The sequence below is a fragment of the Vipera ursinii genome (genome assembly GCF_947247035.1).
Source record: "Vipera ursinii genome assembly, chromosome: 6".
In the NCBI taxonomy this organism is placed as follows: domain Eukaryota; kingdom Metazoa; phylum Chordata; class Lepidosauria; order Squamata; family Viperidae; genus Vipera; species Vipera ursinii.
This window is the reverse complement of record NC_139515.1, coordinates 11,325,204-11,342,924: the sequence shown is the minus strand read 5'-3', so window position 1 is coordinate 11,342,924 and position 17,721 is coordinate 11,325,204. Positions and strand designations below refer to the sequence as shown.

Here is a 17,721-nt window from a genome sequence, read left to right as displayed (position 1 = left end):
ATTTACCTGAAAAACTAGACAATTCTTTGCTCTTGCAATTATGCCAATGTCCGCAAGTGCCTTTGTATACATAGATCGGTTAACAGCAGTACCATTAACAAGAAACTCAGATCCACTGCCTAATTTTGAAAGAAGCAACAAAATAAGAAGTTAATACCCAACCCACCATTTTTCAAAATGTATAGAAACAGTGTACAGAAAATAAATATATTTTCACTGTAAAACATTAGCTATAAACAGACTATTTCTAGAAGATGGCTGTCTGCAATTATATTTTTACACTTAACTACAGATCTCATTATACTGTCCTCATTGTTTACAGCATTAAACAAGCTTCTTGCCACTTTATTATACAGTACAGAAACTCAATAAAACAAATTTATTTCTTTTTAATTTTTAAGAAATATTTTTGTTGCAAATAATTTTGTTATTTGCAACTTTCAAGCTAGTTTTTGGGCTAGATCAGGGGTCGGCAACCTAAAAAAGAAAAAGAGCCACTGGGAACCGGTTCCATCACAAATTAAAAAAAGAGGGAGCCGCGTGCGTGTGTCCATGCACGCGCATGCGCAAAAAGTTTTTTTGCGCATGCGCGGACGCACGCGGCTGCCATTTTTAAAAAAATGAGATGGAACCGGTTCCCGGTTGCCCGATGGCGACGGCCCGTCTGCAAAGCTGCCGCTTTCGGCAGCTTTGCAGATGGGCCGTGGCAGCTTCCGCAAAGAGCGGCGCCCCTGCCCATTCCGAGAGGTGCGCGCGCACCTCTCCGAACGACCGGAGGTGCGCGCGCACCTCCCCAAACCTTTGGGGAGGTGCGCGCGTACCTCCGTGCGAAGGGGCAGCGGTGCCGCTCTTTCAGGAAGCCCGCCGCGGCCCGTCTGTGAAGCTGCCGAAAGCGGCAGCTTAGCAAACGGGCCGCGGCAGCTTCCGCAAAGAGCGGCGCCCCTGCCCATTCCGAGAGGTGCGCGCGCACCTCTCCGAACGACCGGAGTTGCGCGCGCACCTCCCCAAACCTTTGGGGAGGTGCGCGCGTACCTCCGTGCGAAGGGGCAGCAGCGCCGCTCTTTCAGGAAGCTGCCGAAAGCGAAGGGGCAGCGGCGCCGCTCTTTCAGGAAGCTGCCGAAAGCGGCAGCTTCCTGAAAGAGCGGCACCGCTGCCCGTTCTCCGAACGACCGGAGTTGCGCACGCACCTCCCCAAACCTTTGGGGAGGTGCGCGCGTACCTCCGTGCGAAGGGGCAGCAGCGCCGCTCTTTCAGGAAGCTGCCGAAAGCGAAGGGGCAGCGGCGCCGCTCTTTCAGGAAGCTGCCGAAAGCGGCAGCTTCCTGAAAGAGCGGCACCGCTGCCCGTTCGCGCGGAGGTACGCGCGCACCTCCCCAAAGGTTTGGGGAGGTGCGCGCGCACCTCCGGTCGTTCGGAGAGGTGCGCGCGCACCTCTCGGAATGGGCAGGGGCGCCGCTCTTTGCGGAAGCTGCCGCGGCCCGTCTGCTAAGCTGCCGCTTTCGGCAGCTTCACAGACGGGCCGAGGCGGGCTTCCTGAAAGAGCGGCACCGCTGCCCATTCGCGCGGAGGTACGCGCGCACCTCTCCAAAGGTTTGGGGAGGTGCGCGCGCACCTCCGCCCATTCGGGGAGGTGCGCGTGCACCTCTCCAAACGGGCGGTGCCACTCTCCATTTGGAGAGGTGCGCGCGCACCACTGCCCGTTGGAAGAGGTGCGCGCGCACCGGGCGGCTGGGAGCCGCAAGAGACGGCTCAAAGAGCCGCATGCGGCTCCGGAGCCGCAGGTTGCCGACCTGTGGGCTAGATCCTTGCATGAAACAAAGTAAGCGTTTTTGGTTTTCTAATTTTTTTGCTTCTCTTTGTAAGCTGTCTTGTTTTGCTTGATCATTTTTCCTAAATTCTCTTCTGCATAACTACCGTATTTTCTAGCGTATAATACAACCCATGAAAATCTTCTCAAAAGTCAGGGGTCGCCGGGTGCTGAAACTTTAGGGACAGGGCTGGCTGAAAAACCTGGAGCGGATCTCCCATTTGGTCTGTGCAGGGAAAGCGGGACCAATTGGAGAAGAAGCTGCAGTGTGTGATTTTTTACAGGCTGGGGTCTGGGCATCTTTCCTTCTAAAGTTGAACAGCAGCTGCAGTCTATCCCAACTTGAAAGGCAGGTGGGGAATACAGCAGCCAGAGCAGCTGCTTAGCTCTAAGGACACATTTGACTCAGGAACTGGGCGGGCTAGCTGGAAAACCTGGAGCGGATCTCCCATTTGGTCTGCGCAGGGAAAGCTTTAGAGTGAATTAGGAAAAGTTTAATCCACTTGCGCTGTTTTATGTTTACGTTTGATGACAAACAGCCTTATGTTTATAAGTGACAGTTTTCTTACTAAGTACCTGCATGTCATAAGCATTTGAATTAAAATTACCATATTAAAATCAAATCTCATGTTTTTTAATTTTTATTTGGTGTGCGTTGGAAGAGGGGTAGTCTTATATGGCGAGTATAGCCCAAACCCTATAATTTAACAGGAAATGTAGGGGGTCGTCTTATACACCCAGTCGTCTTATACGCCGGAAAATACGGTATAAGGCTTTCTTTCTTTCTCTTTCTTTTCTCTCTCTCTCTCCCCCTCCCTTCCTCCTCTTTCTTTTCCTTTCCTTTCTCATGGATACACAGCTTGAACCTAACAGCAAACTATTTCTTTTTAAATCTGTACTGAGATATTGCAAATTTTGCATTGCATAAATATTTCGCTTCATATTTAAAGCTATAATTATGCATATTGTAATTCTTCATGTTAAGCAGCTGTTTTGTTTATGCCCCTAATAATTTTGTTGTGTTTTACTTCCTGAATTTCACTTGCTTATAATGTATTTTTTAAAAACCTTAGCAGTAACTGTGAGAGGGATGTAGGAGTCCTAGTGGACAATAATTTATGTTATGAGCCAGCAATGTGCTACAGTTGCCAAAAGAGCCAATGCAGTCCTAGGCTGCATCAACAGGGGAATAGTATCAAGATCACGTGAAGTATTAGTGCCACTTTATATTGCACTGGCACATTTAGATTGGAATACTGCATCCAAATTTGGTCAACATGGTACAAAAAAGATGTTGGACTCTAGAAAAGAGTGCAGAGAAAAGTAACAAAGATGGTTAATGGATTAGAGGTTAAACCATATGATGAACAGATATGAGAAATGGAAATGTTTGTCTAACAAAGAGGACTGGGGTGACACGATAGCAGTCTTCCAATATTTGAGAGGCTGTCCAGAGAATAGGGGGTCAACCTATTCTCTAAAGCAACTAAGGACAAGATAAGAAGTAATGGATGGAAGTTTAACAAAGAGATCCAACCTAGAATTAAGGAGAAAATTCCTGTCAATGAGAACAATTAATCAGTGGAATGGCTTGCATCCAGATGTTGTGGGTACCCATCACTGGAAGTTTTTAAGAAGAGATTGGACAGCCATTTGCTCAGAATGGTATAGGGTCTCTTGATAGAAAAGGAGAAGTTGGACTAGAAGACCTCCAAGGTCCCTTTCAACTCTTTTATTCTGTATGATATTTATTTTGCCTATGAAAAATATCATTTTTATAACAAAATGTTGTCTTATACTGTATTAGTATCTATTCATTTTGTTTTACATGTTTTTTTTTAAAAAAACTATTTGGTGTATGCCTTTAAAATAATGTACATCGGCAGTTTTATTCCTAACAACAATTACTTTAATATTTATTTTATTTTATTTATTAAACTTATATGCCACCCATCTTGCCTAAGGCGACTTTAGGTGGCTTACTATGAACAAAAGCAACAAAATAAAACATTAGAACAATAAATGTTAACACTAAAATTGACTTAAAAATTAACAAGGATGGAAAGGAAAGGAAAGGAACAAGATACATACATGGAGGAGGTGGGATTTTATTAACTACTTCTAAAATGAGCTGCTCCCATCAGGGCTTTTCGGAAGGCCAAAACGGTGGGCGCAATCTCACCCAGGAGCCATAATGTTCTACAGGGCAGGAGCCAGGGCAGAAGGTGATATTATCCAATATATCCTATTAAATATCTCAGGGGCTGCCACAAAGAAGAGGGAGTCAAGCTATTCTCCAAAGGACCTGAAAGCAGGACAAGAAGCAACGGATGGAAACTAGTCAAGGAGAGAAGCAACCTAGAACTAAGGAGAAACTTCCTGACAGTTAGAACAATTAACCAGTGGAACAACCTGCCTCCAGAAGTGGTGAATGCTCCAACACTGGAAGTTTTTAAGAAGAGACTGGCCAGCCATTTGTCTGAAATGGTATAGGGTTTCCTGCCTGAGCAGGGGGTTGGACTAGATGACCTTCCAACTACTACTTCTTCTTCTTCTTCTTCTTCTTCTTCTTATTATTATTATTATTATTATTATTATTATTATTATTACTTGATATTGTCCAATCCATAAATTTTCTGCTCTTCTCGCTATGCTTAATCATATACCAGACAACAAAGATATTCCCATTTTATAAAATGTGAATTTATCCAACAGCCTATGACATAAATTTGCCACATGTAATTGAACAAAACAATACTTCACAATATTTCATTTTTAGAAAAAATTGTACTTGCCTCGAATAATCCTTGAAAATCTTCTCTCTTCCCCATTTTCTTCTACATACACCATTGTTACACTTCCACTTGAAGAAACTGGCTTTCCAACATGTGCCCCATGTATCAGTTCCTGAATGTGCTTCACTCTTAAATTAGATGTCTTTTCACCCATTACAAAGCTAAGGGCATCCATTACATTTGATTTCCCTTTAATTGCATAAAATGTTAAAATAGCTTTTTATAGTTATAAATTAGAATTACAAATATCACTGTTTTAAATTTCATGAAACCATTTTCACCCTTCACTGATATATCCCTTTACCTGCTGTAAACACTTACTAAGGGAATTCTTAATTCTTAATGTTCCTTCTAAACACAACATTTGTTCTCCTTCCCCAATGGAATGGCATTTCTTGTACAGATTAATATTTTACTGCCAATATAAATTAAATAGCTATTTATATAGCTTAATTTGTTTGTACCCTTTAATCAATAATATTTTATTTACCTAAAGCATTTTTGCTTTTCAACAAGAACAATTGCACAATACTGTACTACAGCCAGTCTAGCAGGGGAGGGAAACATCTTGAAAAAATGCAACCATGTATAGGATAAAATAGGTACAATAGGTGTTGAAAAGGGATACAGAAGTCTAGGAGGGTCCTAACTCAAGGCTTTTCAACCTTTTCACACATTGTACTTTTAGGATATGGCAACATCCGAGTACCACCAGTCGCCTAGCTCCACCCATCTCTTGCTCAGGCTTGTGTGATACTGCCACCAGTTCAGCTCATTCCCCTCGCCCGCTACTTTTCTAGGATGGTCTCGTACCACCTGCCAGGTGCCAATGTACTACAGGCGGTACCTGTACCACTGGTTGAAAAGCCCTATCCTGACTGAAGGGAACTGCTAGAACTCATTTCCACACATTACCTGAGCCGTTAGGTCCAATGATACAAGTGAATTTCTTGAACGGCCCAATGCATTGCTGTCCCCGCCAGGATTTGAAATTCTCAATCAGCAAAAGCTTTAAGTAGCCCATCTATGGATGAGGAAGGAAAGCAAAGGGAATGTGAGACAGAACACTGCCGTGATTGATGGAGCCAAAATAAGAACATTTGCTATATTGCGTTTTATTATGCTGGTATAATTAGCATTCATAGCCTCGTATTGAAGCAAATTTCCCAATTTTCTAATTTCATTTTTACTTTTGTATGTTAATCTGTTATTCTTAAAGTTGCTAAATTCTGCTATATTATACACAAAGTGTGCAATCATCTAATGGATATGCTAGTCTGTTAATTTTAACCATTTGTTCTTTATATGTCTCCTGTTTTATGCTACTGAGCTTTATTATGCCCTAGTCTTTGGCTGCAACTTATTTTTTTTTCATTTGAATGCATACACACACACACACACACACACACTCTTCTCCCAGAACGAAGCTGAAGCCACCAGCCTGAGGATGACGGATGAGATTTCGTCGAAACGTTACTCTTATACCTTCAATTCTACGTGAATGAGCAAAGATCTACACACACACACACACACACATATACACACACACACACATACATACACACACATATATGTTAAGTATTTATCAAGCCTTTTGAATACCTTGCTAGCTAAATCTTTCCTGTTTGGGGCCTAGCAAGGTAATCTAAAAAATAGTTAACAAGCATTCGACATATATCTCCCCTTGCTTCTCAGCTAACAAAGCGAGAGAGATCCTGTGGCTTAGAGGTGAAAACAACTGCCTAATGTGTAATCAGCCCAGGTTCGAATCTCGGAAGGGTATGGCTGACTTGAATGCATATCAGTCTCCCTTAATTCTTTGTTAGCAATTTAAAAGTTACATATATATATATATTTCTGAGGTTTTCGCGGGTGTTTGCATGTGGATCTTTGGTCATTCAGGTTTTTTCCCACGTAGAATTGAAGGTGTAGGAGCAACGTTTCGACGGAATCCCATCCATCATCCTCACATGCTTCTCCCAGAAGGAAGCTGAAGCCACCAGCCTGAGGATGACGAAACGTTGCTCCTACACCTTCAATTCTACGCGCGAAACAACCCGAATGACCAAAGATCCATATATCCATATATATCCATATATATATATATATATATATATATATATATATATATATATATATATATATATATATATATATATATATATATATTACTAAGGAAAGGTTCACATATTTTAAAATTAACCCGAGTGCAGACTAGCCAAAACTGGTGGACCCACTATCTCCGTTTTTAAGCTGCCCCTTGCCTTTATAGAAACATTACTCTTGAACATGGGCATTCATTTCCTCCAATTATATAGTCCCTTCTAGAAGGGATGAAATATCAGCATTTTGGGGACACCTCTGGAGGGGTAACCTGGTTCCTCAAAGAGCACCCATTTTTTTTTAAACACTTCAACGCGTCACTTCGGTATTTATGTCAACTGGATTCCACGCAGCTTGCCCTCAAAGGGGGTGGGGGGAATAAAAAAAAATTCTGGAAAGGAAACAAAAGATGGACGATGAACCGCGCGGTTGGGAAATTTCATCTGAGGTATTACCGCGCCTAACCGGGCAGGACGAGCGCTTGAAATGTGCAAAATAACGAGCGGCGACCACAAGACTATATTCCCTTTCCAGAGACCCGCGATGAACGATATAAGAGCTTATACAGAAGGTTAGACAATTAATACAGAGACCTCGACTCCCTGCCCTCACAGCGTAACAAGCTCCCTTCCCGCCAATTCGGCCGAGTCCGCGCTATTCTTGAGGGGAAAGGATATCTCGCGAGACTTGAAAGGGAAGGCTTCCCCCCCCCCGGCCGCGCTCCGCCTTCCGAGGCGTTGCCCCGCCCTAAGGGGGTGGGGTCCTTGCCTCCGTTCTAAACTCCTGACGGTGGGATGTTGTGGCCACTCTAGCAATCGCTTAATCTCTATTCTTGACGGCAACTGCGGGCAAGAGAGCCTCGATAGCTCGAACCATGTTCGAGCGGAAGAGCTTTAGCTCATTTCCTTAGCAACTCTGAGTTGTGGAGACCGTTGCTAGGCGCCGGGGATGCTGCGCGTCCTAGATACCTTCCCCGGCGCGAAGCATCTTCTTTCATCCTCCCTGCTTCCGCAGGACTGCTCTGGCCGGCTATGGCTCTGCACTCCCGGGCCGAGGCAGCGGCACGGGAGCGGAGGCGCTACCGGGAGCTGCAAAGGCAAAGCCGGATCTTTGATGCCCGAGTCAGGACTATCGGGGTAGGAAGTTCTGTAATTGTTTAGATTTCTTGACTGTCATTTAAATTTAATTCTTTGGCACCAACTAGTATTGGGATAGTTTTTTCAACGCCAGTTGTGTGACTTCATGCATTTTTTTAAAAAAATTCTCTTTATTTTATACGCAAAAGGAGAAAAGAGGAAAGTTTTCCTACCCAGAAACAGACGATGCCCAAATAATTATTTGGTATAATTTTACAGCACACAATTGGGAGTGCAACCCTTTGCACATGACATACATCCAAAGGACAGTCTTAAAGATATGTGACATAACTGAATTACAAGTTTAATAGTTCTGTATTTGAGAGTTTAAAAAATCTATTTAATGGGATGCAATGTAATTCTAGTGATTTATTTAGTTTTAATTCATCCATGAAGACTAGAATAATATTTTGTTGCCTTTATTTGTCTCAGCTTTTTGTTTCCTGAAAATAGCAGTTAAAGCTGAGGTTATTTTGGGAAATTTCCTCTTCTGGGGTTATCTTGTTTGGTATGAGATCTGAACCAGGTTTTTCTTCATACCTACCACAGATTGACAAGGAAGCTCTGGACACCCAAGTAAAAGACAAGAAGATTCAAGAAGCAGTCCAGAGGGCCCATGATGATTCCATTGGTATATATCATATCATTTTTTTAAAAAAATCATTTGTCTGATGGCTATAAAAATGAGTTCTCCTTCAGCCCTTCTACCATAAAACTTTGATTCCATTCCTGTCCCGGCATCCACTGACCTGAGGTTTTCCTTGGGCAAGTAAGATAGTTGTAAATCATAAGATGCTTGAACTCTGCAAGGTTTGGGTTTTGACATCTTGGTGAGAACTTCCATCACATACATCTCTCTTTTTCCAGAGCATCTCAGTGTATTTGTCCCAGTCTTGAGGATTTTTTTCACTCAGCTGGTTTTTCCCCCAGCACATATTAAAATAGGACTGCAAGACAGGGATACAGATGGTTGAAACATTAGTTATTCTGGGCTTAATCGAGCTGCAATAAGTACGAATAAAGACCGTTGTGAGCTATGAGGAATTTTATTGGTGTGGATGTTAGGTTATAGAAGTGCCCCTGTGCAACATTCTTTTAAAGGGATATTTGAAAATATAGGTAGTCTGCAATTTTTATATCTATTTTTGTTAGTGACCATTCCAAGTTATAATGTCACTGAAAAAAGTGACACCTCACACTTACGACCATTGCAGCATCCCCATGGTCATGTGATCAGATTTTGTTTATTTATAATGGTTGCAACATCCCAGGCCATTTGGGACCAAGCAAAGTCACTATAGGAAGCTTAACAACTGCATGTTTTACAATTTCACAACTACAGTGATTGTTTAACAACTATGGCAAACAAGGTCATAAAATTAGATGCAATTTGTTTAACAGCTCTCTTGCTTAGCAATGGAAATTCTGGTCCCAACTGTGGTCATAAAGTTGTGGACTACCTGTAACTATGAACTTTTTTGCATGGAAATAAAGTGCTTGAATGTATAATCTGAACAGGTAAAAGAGAGCACTGATATTATTTGGATTGAGACAATAAACTTTAGCCATGCAACATGCTATTTAACTTCACAAAAAATGTATTTTTTTAAGGATTGGAATCACAGCGTTTTTCCCCCTTCTAAATATAGCTGCAGAGATGAAACAAAATGATAAGATCCTCTGTCTGTTAGACGAACGAAAGAAAAGAGATACCCAAATTCTAAACAAAGCTATGAACGAATTTCGTCAAAATTATCAGAAGCCAGAAACAGCGCGTGAATATGACCTCTTTGACCCACAACACCTCCAGAAAGATACTGCTGCTCACCTTGCTGACAGTGATCCACGCTGTACCATATCCAGCTTGCAGAAGTTCATGGGAGAAGATTTAAACAGTAAGAATAGATGGAGGTTCCAGCAAGAGCAAACCAGAGAATGGCTATTGCAGCAAGAAGAGGAAAAGCAGAAAGCGCTTGCAGATAAAAAATATGCAGGTATGATTGAATCTGCAATAGGGAATTGGCTTAACAGTTGTCATCTGCCAAATTTTGCAAAGAGTGCCATGATGTGATTTCTCTTCTTCTTTACTTCCCCCTTTACCACTTTGGGTGTTGAGGGACCTTGTTTCTCACTCATAGTTACTGTTATGATTTAAAAGATTAAGTAGTCCACACATCTTAAGGTTGTCTACTTTGAAAACCACTGATGCCTGTTTTGAAAAACTGGCGTGGCTGTTTTGCAGGCGTAAATTAATCTGTCAATACTTTAAAATCCTAAATGACCAAAGGACTGTCTATATAAGAGATTACTCTCCCACTGTCAGAATCCATTTATATCACATTCATAAATGTATGTTTAAAACATTATTTCCCCCCCCCCCCATGGATTCTGCCATCTCCCGAGGAAGGAGGAGCACATGTGGATTCAGCCTGCCTTAGGTTATTTCAAAGACCAAGGGAAACCTTTTGAACTGGGGGAACAAAGGGGAGGGTTAGGGAAGAAGGTATCTGGCCTGTGTCTCCATTTGAATCTGTAAAGGAAGAAGGCAATAACCATAAAGATTCGAAGTTCCCTTTTTCCCACGAAAGGGATGACACAAAGTAAAATGATGGGGGGCTGACCAAATTGAACCGGGAACTCTTTATAAAGTTTCAGTTTGTAAAACATTACCAAGTCCTGTCTTGTATTTCCACAACCAAGCATGTCCTGGTAGAAAAATTCCTTTTGGATTAGAACTGACTCCAAGAGTTTTTTGTTTTCCTAAGACATGGATTGGGGTGGGTCCTGACACCACTACACATTTGTTGAGTTGCTGAAGTTGATAGAAGGGCCCTTTTCAAGACGCCATATTCCTCATTTGATAGGCAAAGCATATATGAAATGTATTTATTTGATTTGCATTGCTGCCCATTCCACTTTAGTAACTCTAGGTGGCTCACCACAGTTAAAGGCAACATTCTTTTTAAAAAAAACAAGTTAAAAACCAATATACAAAAATAAAAAAACCTGTCAAAATCCACTTTGAAACAAAAATAACCAGGGTCAGCAACCAAAGTGCATCCTTGCGTCAAGAATGTGGAGCTGTCCATCCTTGCGTCAAGCTCAAATTCAAATACAAGAAAAAATGGTAGATATTAGCCACATTCTTCTCCATTGGACCTTAATAGGAAACACTGCAAGAACTGAAAACATAGAATTTGTCTCTGGTAAAGGGAAAACACTTGAAGAATGGAGGAGGGACAGAAGCTGGGAACTTGGGCTAAAGAACCAAGATTTGAAGAAACAGGAGTTGTGGTGGCACAGTGTTTAGAATGCAGTATTGCAAGCTAATTCTGCCCACAGCCTGGAGCTCAATTCGGATGGGGCTCATTTTACCTTCTGAGATTGGTAAAATGAGGATTCGACATTGTAAACTGCTCAGGGAATGTTGCAAAGCAGCGTGGAGTGGAGTATAAGACTAAGTGCTATTGCTATTGCTTTTGGAGGGGGGGGCAGTGATTTACTACATGGCACTTGTAACATAACGGAATTGTTTCGATTTATAGATGAACTCTATAAGCAGCAGAGACTGGAGCTTGATGAAAAGGCTATGAATCTCCAAAGAGCAGATGAGGAAACCAGACGAGCAATTTGTATCACTACTACAGAATTCAATAAAGCCCTGGTAAAGCAAAATCGGTTACTATTACTTAAATACTGTAGATAATATTGTGTATCTGATAAAGCAGATATATCTATATATCTATATCTGTCTACTGCTTTATCAGATATACAATATTCATTTATATTCTTCTAATTCTCCAAGGAGTTTAAGCTTCCATTGGAGTTGGATGGGTAATAACATATATAGAATTCCTCCAAAAGCGTAACTTAATTTTGGAGAGTATTTTGAATTTACATCATTCAAACTTGAAAACTATACTTAAAACCCAGCATCCAGTCCAATCTTCAAAGCCTACTATCACCCCTCTACTTTTATGAATGATAGTTCCTAGTTCTAAATATGCAATGCCCATGCAGCAGTAGTTCTGGCATGATCTCACAGTTGGGTTGGCAGTAATTTTCACCTTGTCATTTGTGGCTCTCCCTGCCCTGTCTTGGATGCCATGCTGAGCGCTCAACACAATGCTCGTTTCTGATTAAGCCTTGTCCTAAGCAAGGGAAGGAAACTGGACTGTTTTGTGTCTCTGCATATTTTGAACCCCTCCAGAGGATTGAGTGTTACTCACCGAACTGAAGGCATAGTACTTGCTTGTTAATCCTTGTGGTTTGTTTCATGGCTTGGAACAGGGGTCTTCAAACTTGGCCCTTTTATGACTTGTGGACTTCAGCTCCCAGAACTCCTCAGCCAGGCATGCTGGCTGAGGAGTTTTGGGAGTTGAAGTACACAAGTCATAAAAGGGCCAAGTTTGAAGACCCCTGGCTTGGAAGGAGGTATAAATCCATCAGTGAACTCATGGGCAGACTGTGAGAGGACAAAGGACATCACCTAGATCAGGATGTCAGTATAAATTATACTTTGCATCATGTGTGCAATGATCTCACTAATTTGTGGCCTGATTACGTTAATACTGTTCAGTAGCTGTAATAACTAGGGATAATCTCTATCTGTAAGAGCAATAGATTACAAGCAAAAGATTTGTTCCCTTGTTAATTTTCCAAGAGCTTTGTACCAACCGTTCTGGGGAGAGCGAGTTCATTGTTTTAATTAAACTGGCTAATTATTAATCATATTTCTGCTTCAATAGTAGAAACAAGTCAATTAATTGTATATCTCTGTGTCAGAGTGGTTAACTAGAAGAGAACAGCAAGATTTGGTTTCTACAAATAATTGCTTCCTAAAAACTCCTCTAGTAAGCTGCATCTCAAGCTCGATTAAAAAAGGGGATGCCTGAATAAATTATCTGAATAAGCAGTAAAGGAATTGGCTTTGGTGTCAAAATGCATTTCTCGGCTCTTGGCGATGTTGCTGGGAGGGGTGGGACATCTGGAGAGAATGGGGATAAAAAAAAACCACAGCCGTTATCTTGACTTTTTTGACCTCCTCCAGATACCCTCCACAGGGAATCCATCTCAATCCAGATCACAGGAAACTTGCAATTAAAGAGGAGAGTTTAAACTGGAATATAGAATGATGGCTTGTTATAAGGCATCTTCTCTTAACCACGGTCCGGCATATCTTCTCAGCTCAGACTGAGCATATAGTTCAGTGGCAATCTAATAATTCTCATCCTCTTTTGAAAAAAAAAGCAAGCTACTAGTGTAGTGGGATAGGTTTTACTTCATCTTCAGCCATGGAAATTTACTGGGTGATTTTGGGTATAAGTGACTCACTTTCTTAAGTCAGTGTAGTGTGTAGGATTGTTGATAGGTTAAAATGAGGTGGTGTGTGTGTGTGTATTTAGGGTGCCATTATGGAGAAGATGTTGGATTAGGACTGGGGAGGTCCTGGCACTACTTCTCTATCAATCACAAAAGCTTCCTAGGATATCAATTACCTTAAAGTGCTGCAGAATATATGGTTAATCATAGGTGTGTGGAAAGATGGATAGATGCTGATCTAGATCCTTCTAAAGGACTGCAGGAGGCACGTCTTTTGCAAGCTCGACGTGGCTGCTTCAAGATATTCTTCCCGGATGTGTCTGCCGAGATCAAAAAGAAGAGGGAAATTATAAGCTATCCAAGTTGTGGTTGGTGCATTATTTGGGGCAGGTTTGTTGGAAAGGAACTTAACGGTGATTAGCACTAAGCCTTTCTTAATAATAATAATAATAACTTTATTGTCACTTTAAACGCACATCCATCGGCATACATCAAAATGAAATTTTGTTGCATACAGCTCCCAAAGGGTCACTGGCTCCGATATAGGCTCCTTGTTTGTGGCCAACTCAAGTTTCAGATTGTCCGTTTTAGTCTCTAGGGAGTGAACGATGGCAAACAGGACAGATGGAAACGAAGCTCCAGGTGGATTAGCCCTCAAATTCGCTTGTATTCCTGCACGGCAACCTCCTCGCCTCCTTTTCTTTTTCTGATCCTTTCTCTTCCACCTTTTCCTTAAAGGGGCACTCTACTTCTGCCGCCTCCAACTCCTCCAAAAGCCTCTCTCCTTTCCTCTGGGCCTGCCAACAGCCTCATCCAGTTCCTTCGCTCCACAAGCCCTGGGACCTCTCCTCCTCTGCCTCCTTCGGAAACAGCCCTGATTTGCAGTCAAATCCGTCGCTGTGCCGGCAGTCAGATCTTGCTGCTGGCAGAACAATTTCAAACAGTGCCAACGACTTTTAACGGACACACCAATGTATTTACAAGTGGTCCCCAAAACCGAGTTTCCCAGCGGGTGACGACATCGTGAAATTTGTTTGGTCCATTCTCTTGCCAAAAGTCTTGGGTACCCACCAAGTTCTAATTTTTAAGGTGTCAGTGTCAAGTTTCCGACGTATGAGCTTTTCAAGTGACTCTGAGGCATTGTTTACCTTAAAAGTCGTTTATTAGCCTAATATACCAGCAGATGCTTGCTCGAAGGAAGCTGGAATCTGAAATCTCCGCCCCTTGCACAATATATTAAAACACAATTCTCCACCTTTCTAATTTTGTCATTAATCATATTCTCCAATTAATTTAAAGAATCAGTTTCCCTTCCGTTAGAACGCCAAGGTCTTATCTTCTCTAGTTAGAGATGGTATTGAAAGGTGCAATCCTACTCGTCCCCCCTCCCAACCTTAAACTAAATTTCTTAAAGCAATACACAAGTTTAACATATGAAATGGCTACTTCTTCATCTCTTGTCAAGCAATAACATTCGATGTTAGCAGCGTTGACAGTCAGAATGAGAGAAGGGTTTTAAAAGACTTTGCACTCTCTCCTTATTCGCTTTTTTTTCTTTCCCCTTTTCTCTTTATCTTATCCGGTCTTTATTCCCTACCAGAAATCCTACAAAACAAACAGTTGCTGCCATGTGGTGAGGACCAACCCTCTCTTACTTTGTAAACATTTCTGTGATTTTTTTTAAATTTCTTTTTTTAAGGCTGCTGAGTCTGAGCGTAAGAGAAGACTCGAAAAACAGCAAGAAAAAGAAGCAAAAGAGAGGGAGATTTTGAACCAACTTCAGGGGGACCTGTTAACTGAAAACCCACAGCAAGCTGTCAGCTCATTTGGACCAAATGGTATCATCACAGATCGATGGAAAGGAATGAGCCAAGCTCAGCTGAAAGAAATCCGGGATATTCAACTGCAACAAGTGCTGGAGAAGCTGGTACTCCCTTTAAAGCAGGGGTTCCCAACCAGTGTGTGTGTGTGTGTGTGTGTGTGTGTGTGTGTGTGTGCTCACACCCCCTGTGGGTGGGAAAACTTGGGTTTTCAAAATTATGCATACTTTGTTACCGTTATTTCGAACATTTGTAAGGGGTACTAGAATATATCAGAAGCGCTCTAGGGGTAAGGGGTATAGAAAAGGCTGGGAGCTGCTGCTTTAAAGGAATAAGTCGTTTCTGCGTGCTAGTCGTTTCTGACTCTAGGGGCCGGTGCTCAAAGCCGAAGAACCAGCACTTGTCCGAGGACATCTCCGTGGTCATGTGGCCGGCATGACTAGATGCCAAAGGCGCACGAAACGCTGTTACCTTCCCACCGTAGTGGTTCCTATTTTTCTACTTGCATTTTTTTTACGTCCTTTCGAACTGCTAGGTTGGCAGAAGCTGGGACGAGTAACAGGCACTCACTCTACTACGCGGCACTCGGGATTCAACCCGCCAAACTGCCAACCTTCTGATCGACAAGCTCAGCGTCCTAACCCACTGAGCCACCGCGTCCCTTTTTTTTTTTAAAGGAATAGCATTGTGGAATAACAACCTGGAATTCTGCATGGTGTGGTTAAAAAAAAAAGTCAAGATCTTTCTCTTTCTCTCCTCCTCCTCCTCCTCCATTAGCAGCCAGGATCATTAGCAGCCCACCTGTTGAAAGCTATTAGCAGCAAAGAAAGATGGGAATGGGTGGGTGGGGGGTGGAGGTGTTTGTTTGCTGACTATAAACCAACTTTCTGGTCCTCATGCAGAGGTTAGATGAAGAGGAACACCAGAAAAACATAGAATGGGACCGAAAGCGGATTCAGGAGGCCAGAGCCGAATTGCTCTATGAGCGTCATCAGCAACGTCAGAATCGGGACCTGCGGAGAACGTTAGATAATTTTAACACACAGCTATCCCAGGAGCAGAAAAATAAGTAAGACACTTTTCAGGATGCCCACTTTGTTCTAGCCCAAGATGAGCCCAGAAACTCCCTGGGGCAGACGTGGGGCTTGGCAGCATTAGCATCTGCTTCCGGCAAGCACGTGTATGTGATGCTTCTGGATGCTTTAGACCTGGTAGCTTTGACCAGTGGAGCAGCAGAATAATGTAATTTTCAACAGCTTTCCAGCCTGCCAGATAGCCCTGCTCTGACCTCTGCATTCTATACATTAAGGCTAATCCTACACATTGTTTAATCTAATGAGTTGGATCTCATGTGCATGCATGTAGAAAGGGGTGGGGCTTCAATGATGCTGTCATGTCCATCATCTTGCCTTTTCTGACTGCCCTCAGCAAACACCACTGATGTCAACTTATTTCAAAAGACACTTTTTTCTACTGCAGGGGTAGGCAGCCTTGGCTCTTTTCTGACTCGTGGACTTCAACTCCCAGAATTCCTGAGCCACCATGGCTCAGCATGGAAACCTCTCCCTTTCCTCTCAGCGTGGCTGGCTCAGGAATTCTGGGAGTTGAAGTCCACGAGTCATAAAAGAGCCAAGGTTGCCTACCCCTGTTCTAGTGTTTTATATGCAGTTTTATTGGCAAGTTGTTTTTTTAAAATGGTTTGCTTCCTTCCTGGTGCTAAGAGTGACTGGCCCAAGTCACTTAGTTGGCTTTATGCCTAAGTGGTTTCTAGCCTCATCTCTTACCCATTTCACCAAACTGGCATTCTCATTTCTTTAGCCCGTTCGTAAAAAAAAAAAACATTAAAATTGATGTCCTGCTGATACTGAGAATAAGCAATCTAATATTTAGACACTTCCAACGATTAACATGCATCAACTTTTTTTTTCCTTTCAGACAAGCATATATGAATGAAGAAGTATATACAAATTTTCCTTCTGGCCAGTATTACTCACAGTTTAACACAATTAGCCGATGATGTTGGAGCCGATATTCACTCTCATACAGATGTGTAGGTTATATGTTTATAAAAAATATTTCTACTTTCTTCACATATGTAATAAAAAAAATCTAACTTTACTGATGATTTTCTTGGTCTATAAATGTTTGATTTATGAAAAGGAATGAAAAATACAACAAAATGATGCAGATTATAAACACCAATTGTAAGCATCAATTTCAAAATGGTGCTATAACAACATCTGTGCAAATCGCCTAGACCAGATGATTTATACCCTGGGGTTCTGAAGGAACTGGCAGATGATATTTCGAAGCCACTGAATGAAAGATATTTCAAAGCTCTTGTGTCATGACTAGAAAATTGCTGATGTGGTTTCCCTGTACAAAAAAGGGAAAAATGGATCCAGGAAAATATAGGCCAATCAGTTTGATAAAAACATCTGGGAAAATCCTGCAAAAGATAATCAAGTGGGGGATTTGTGAGTATCTAGAAAAGAAAGTTATATTGGGAAAAAGGAAAATAAAGCCATCAGAAAAGACAAGATGGTAGTTGTAATGGTGGAATAACTTGTTTTTTATAGGTGACACATGTCACAACTACCGTTATTCAGGCTGAGAAATCTGGATGACCACAAGATGGCAGAAGGCAATTATAGAAAACTATTTTAACACATTTCTTCCACCTAGCATTCATCTGGACTTTTACTACCCAGATTTGCTACCGCTAACAGAAGAGCCAATG

At 42.0% G+C, this 17,721-nt stretch overlaps 2 protein-coding genes across 2 annotated transcripts in view; one reads left to right on the top strand and one right to left on the bottom strand.

The window, feature by feature from the left end:
- SMC1B (structural maintenance of chromosomes 1B) overlaps positions 1-5,624 on the bottom strand; it is a gene marked incomplete at both ends in the record, with an annotated part of 33,525 nt that extends 27,901 nt beyond the window's left edge. Inside the window, 3 exons of the mRNA XM_083366239.1 lie at positions 7-115; positions 4,597-4,789; positions 5,516-5,624. Of these exons, the coding sequence (XP_083222365.1) occupies positions 7-115; positions 4,597-4,789; positions 5,516-5,624 (411 nt within the window). The remainder of the gene's footprint in view (positions 1-6; positions 116-4,596; positions 4,790-5,515) is intronic.
- Positions 5,625-7,552: 1,928 nt separating this feature from the next.
- RIBC2 (RIB43A domain with coiled-coils 2) lies at positions 7,553-17,083 on the top strand. The gene is made up of 7 exons (XM_083366634.1): positions 7,553-7,839; positions 8,389-8,470; positions 9,489-9,833; positions 11,385-11,503; positions 14,861-15,088; positions 15,884-16,050; positions 16,917-17,083. Exons 1-7 carry the CDS (start codon positions 7,735-7,737, stop codon positions 16,996-16,998), a joined length of 1,128 nt encoding a protein of 375 aa, XP_083222760.1. The 5' UTR covers positions 7,553-7,734; the 3' UTR covers positions 16,999-17,083.
- The last annotated feature ends 638 nt before the right edge of the window (positions 17,084-17,721 follow it).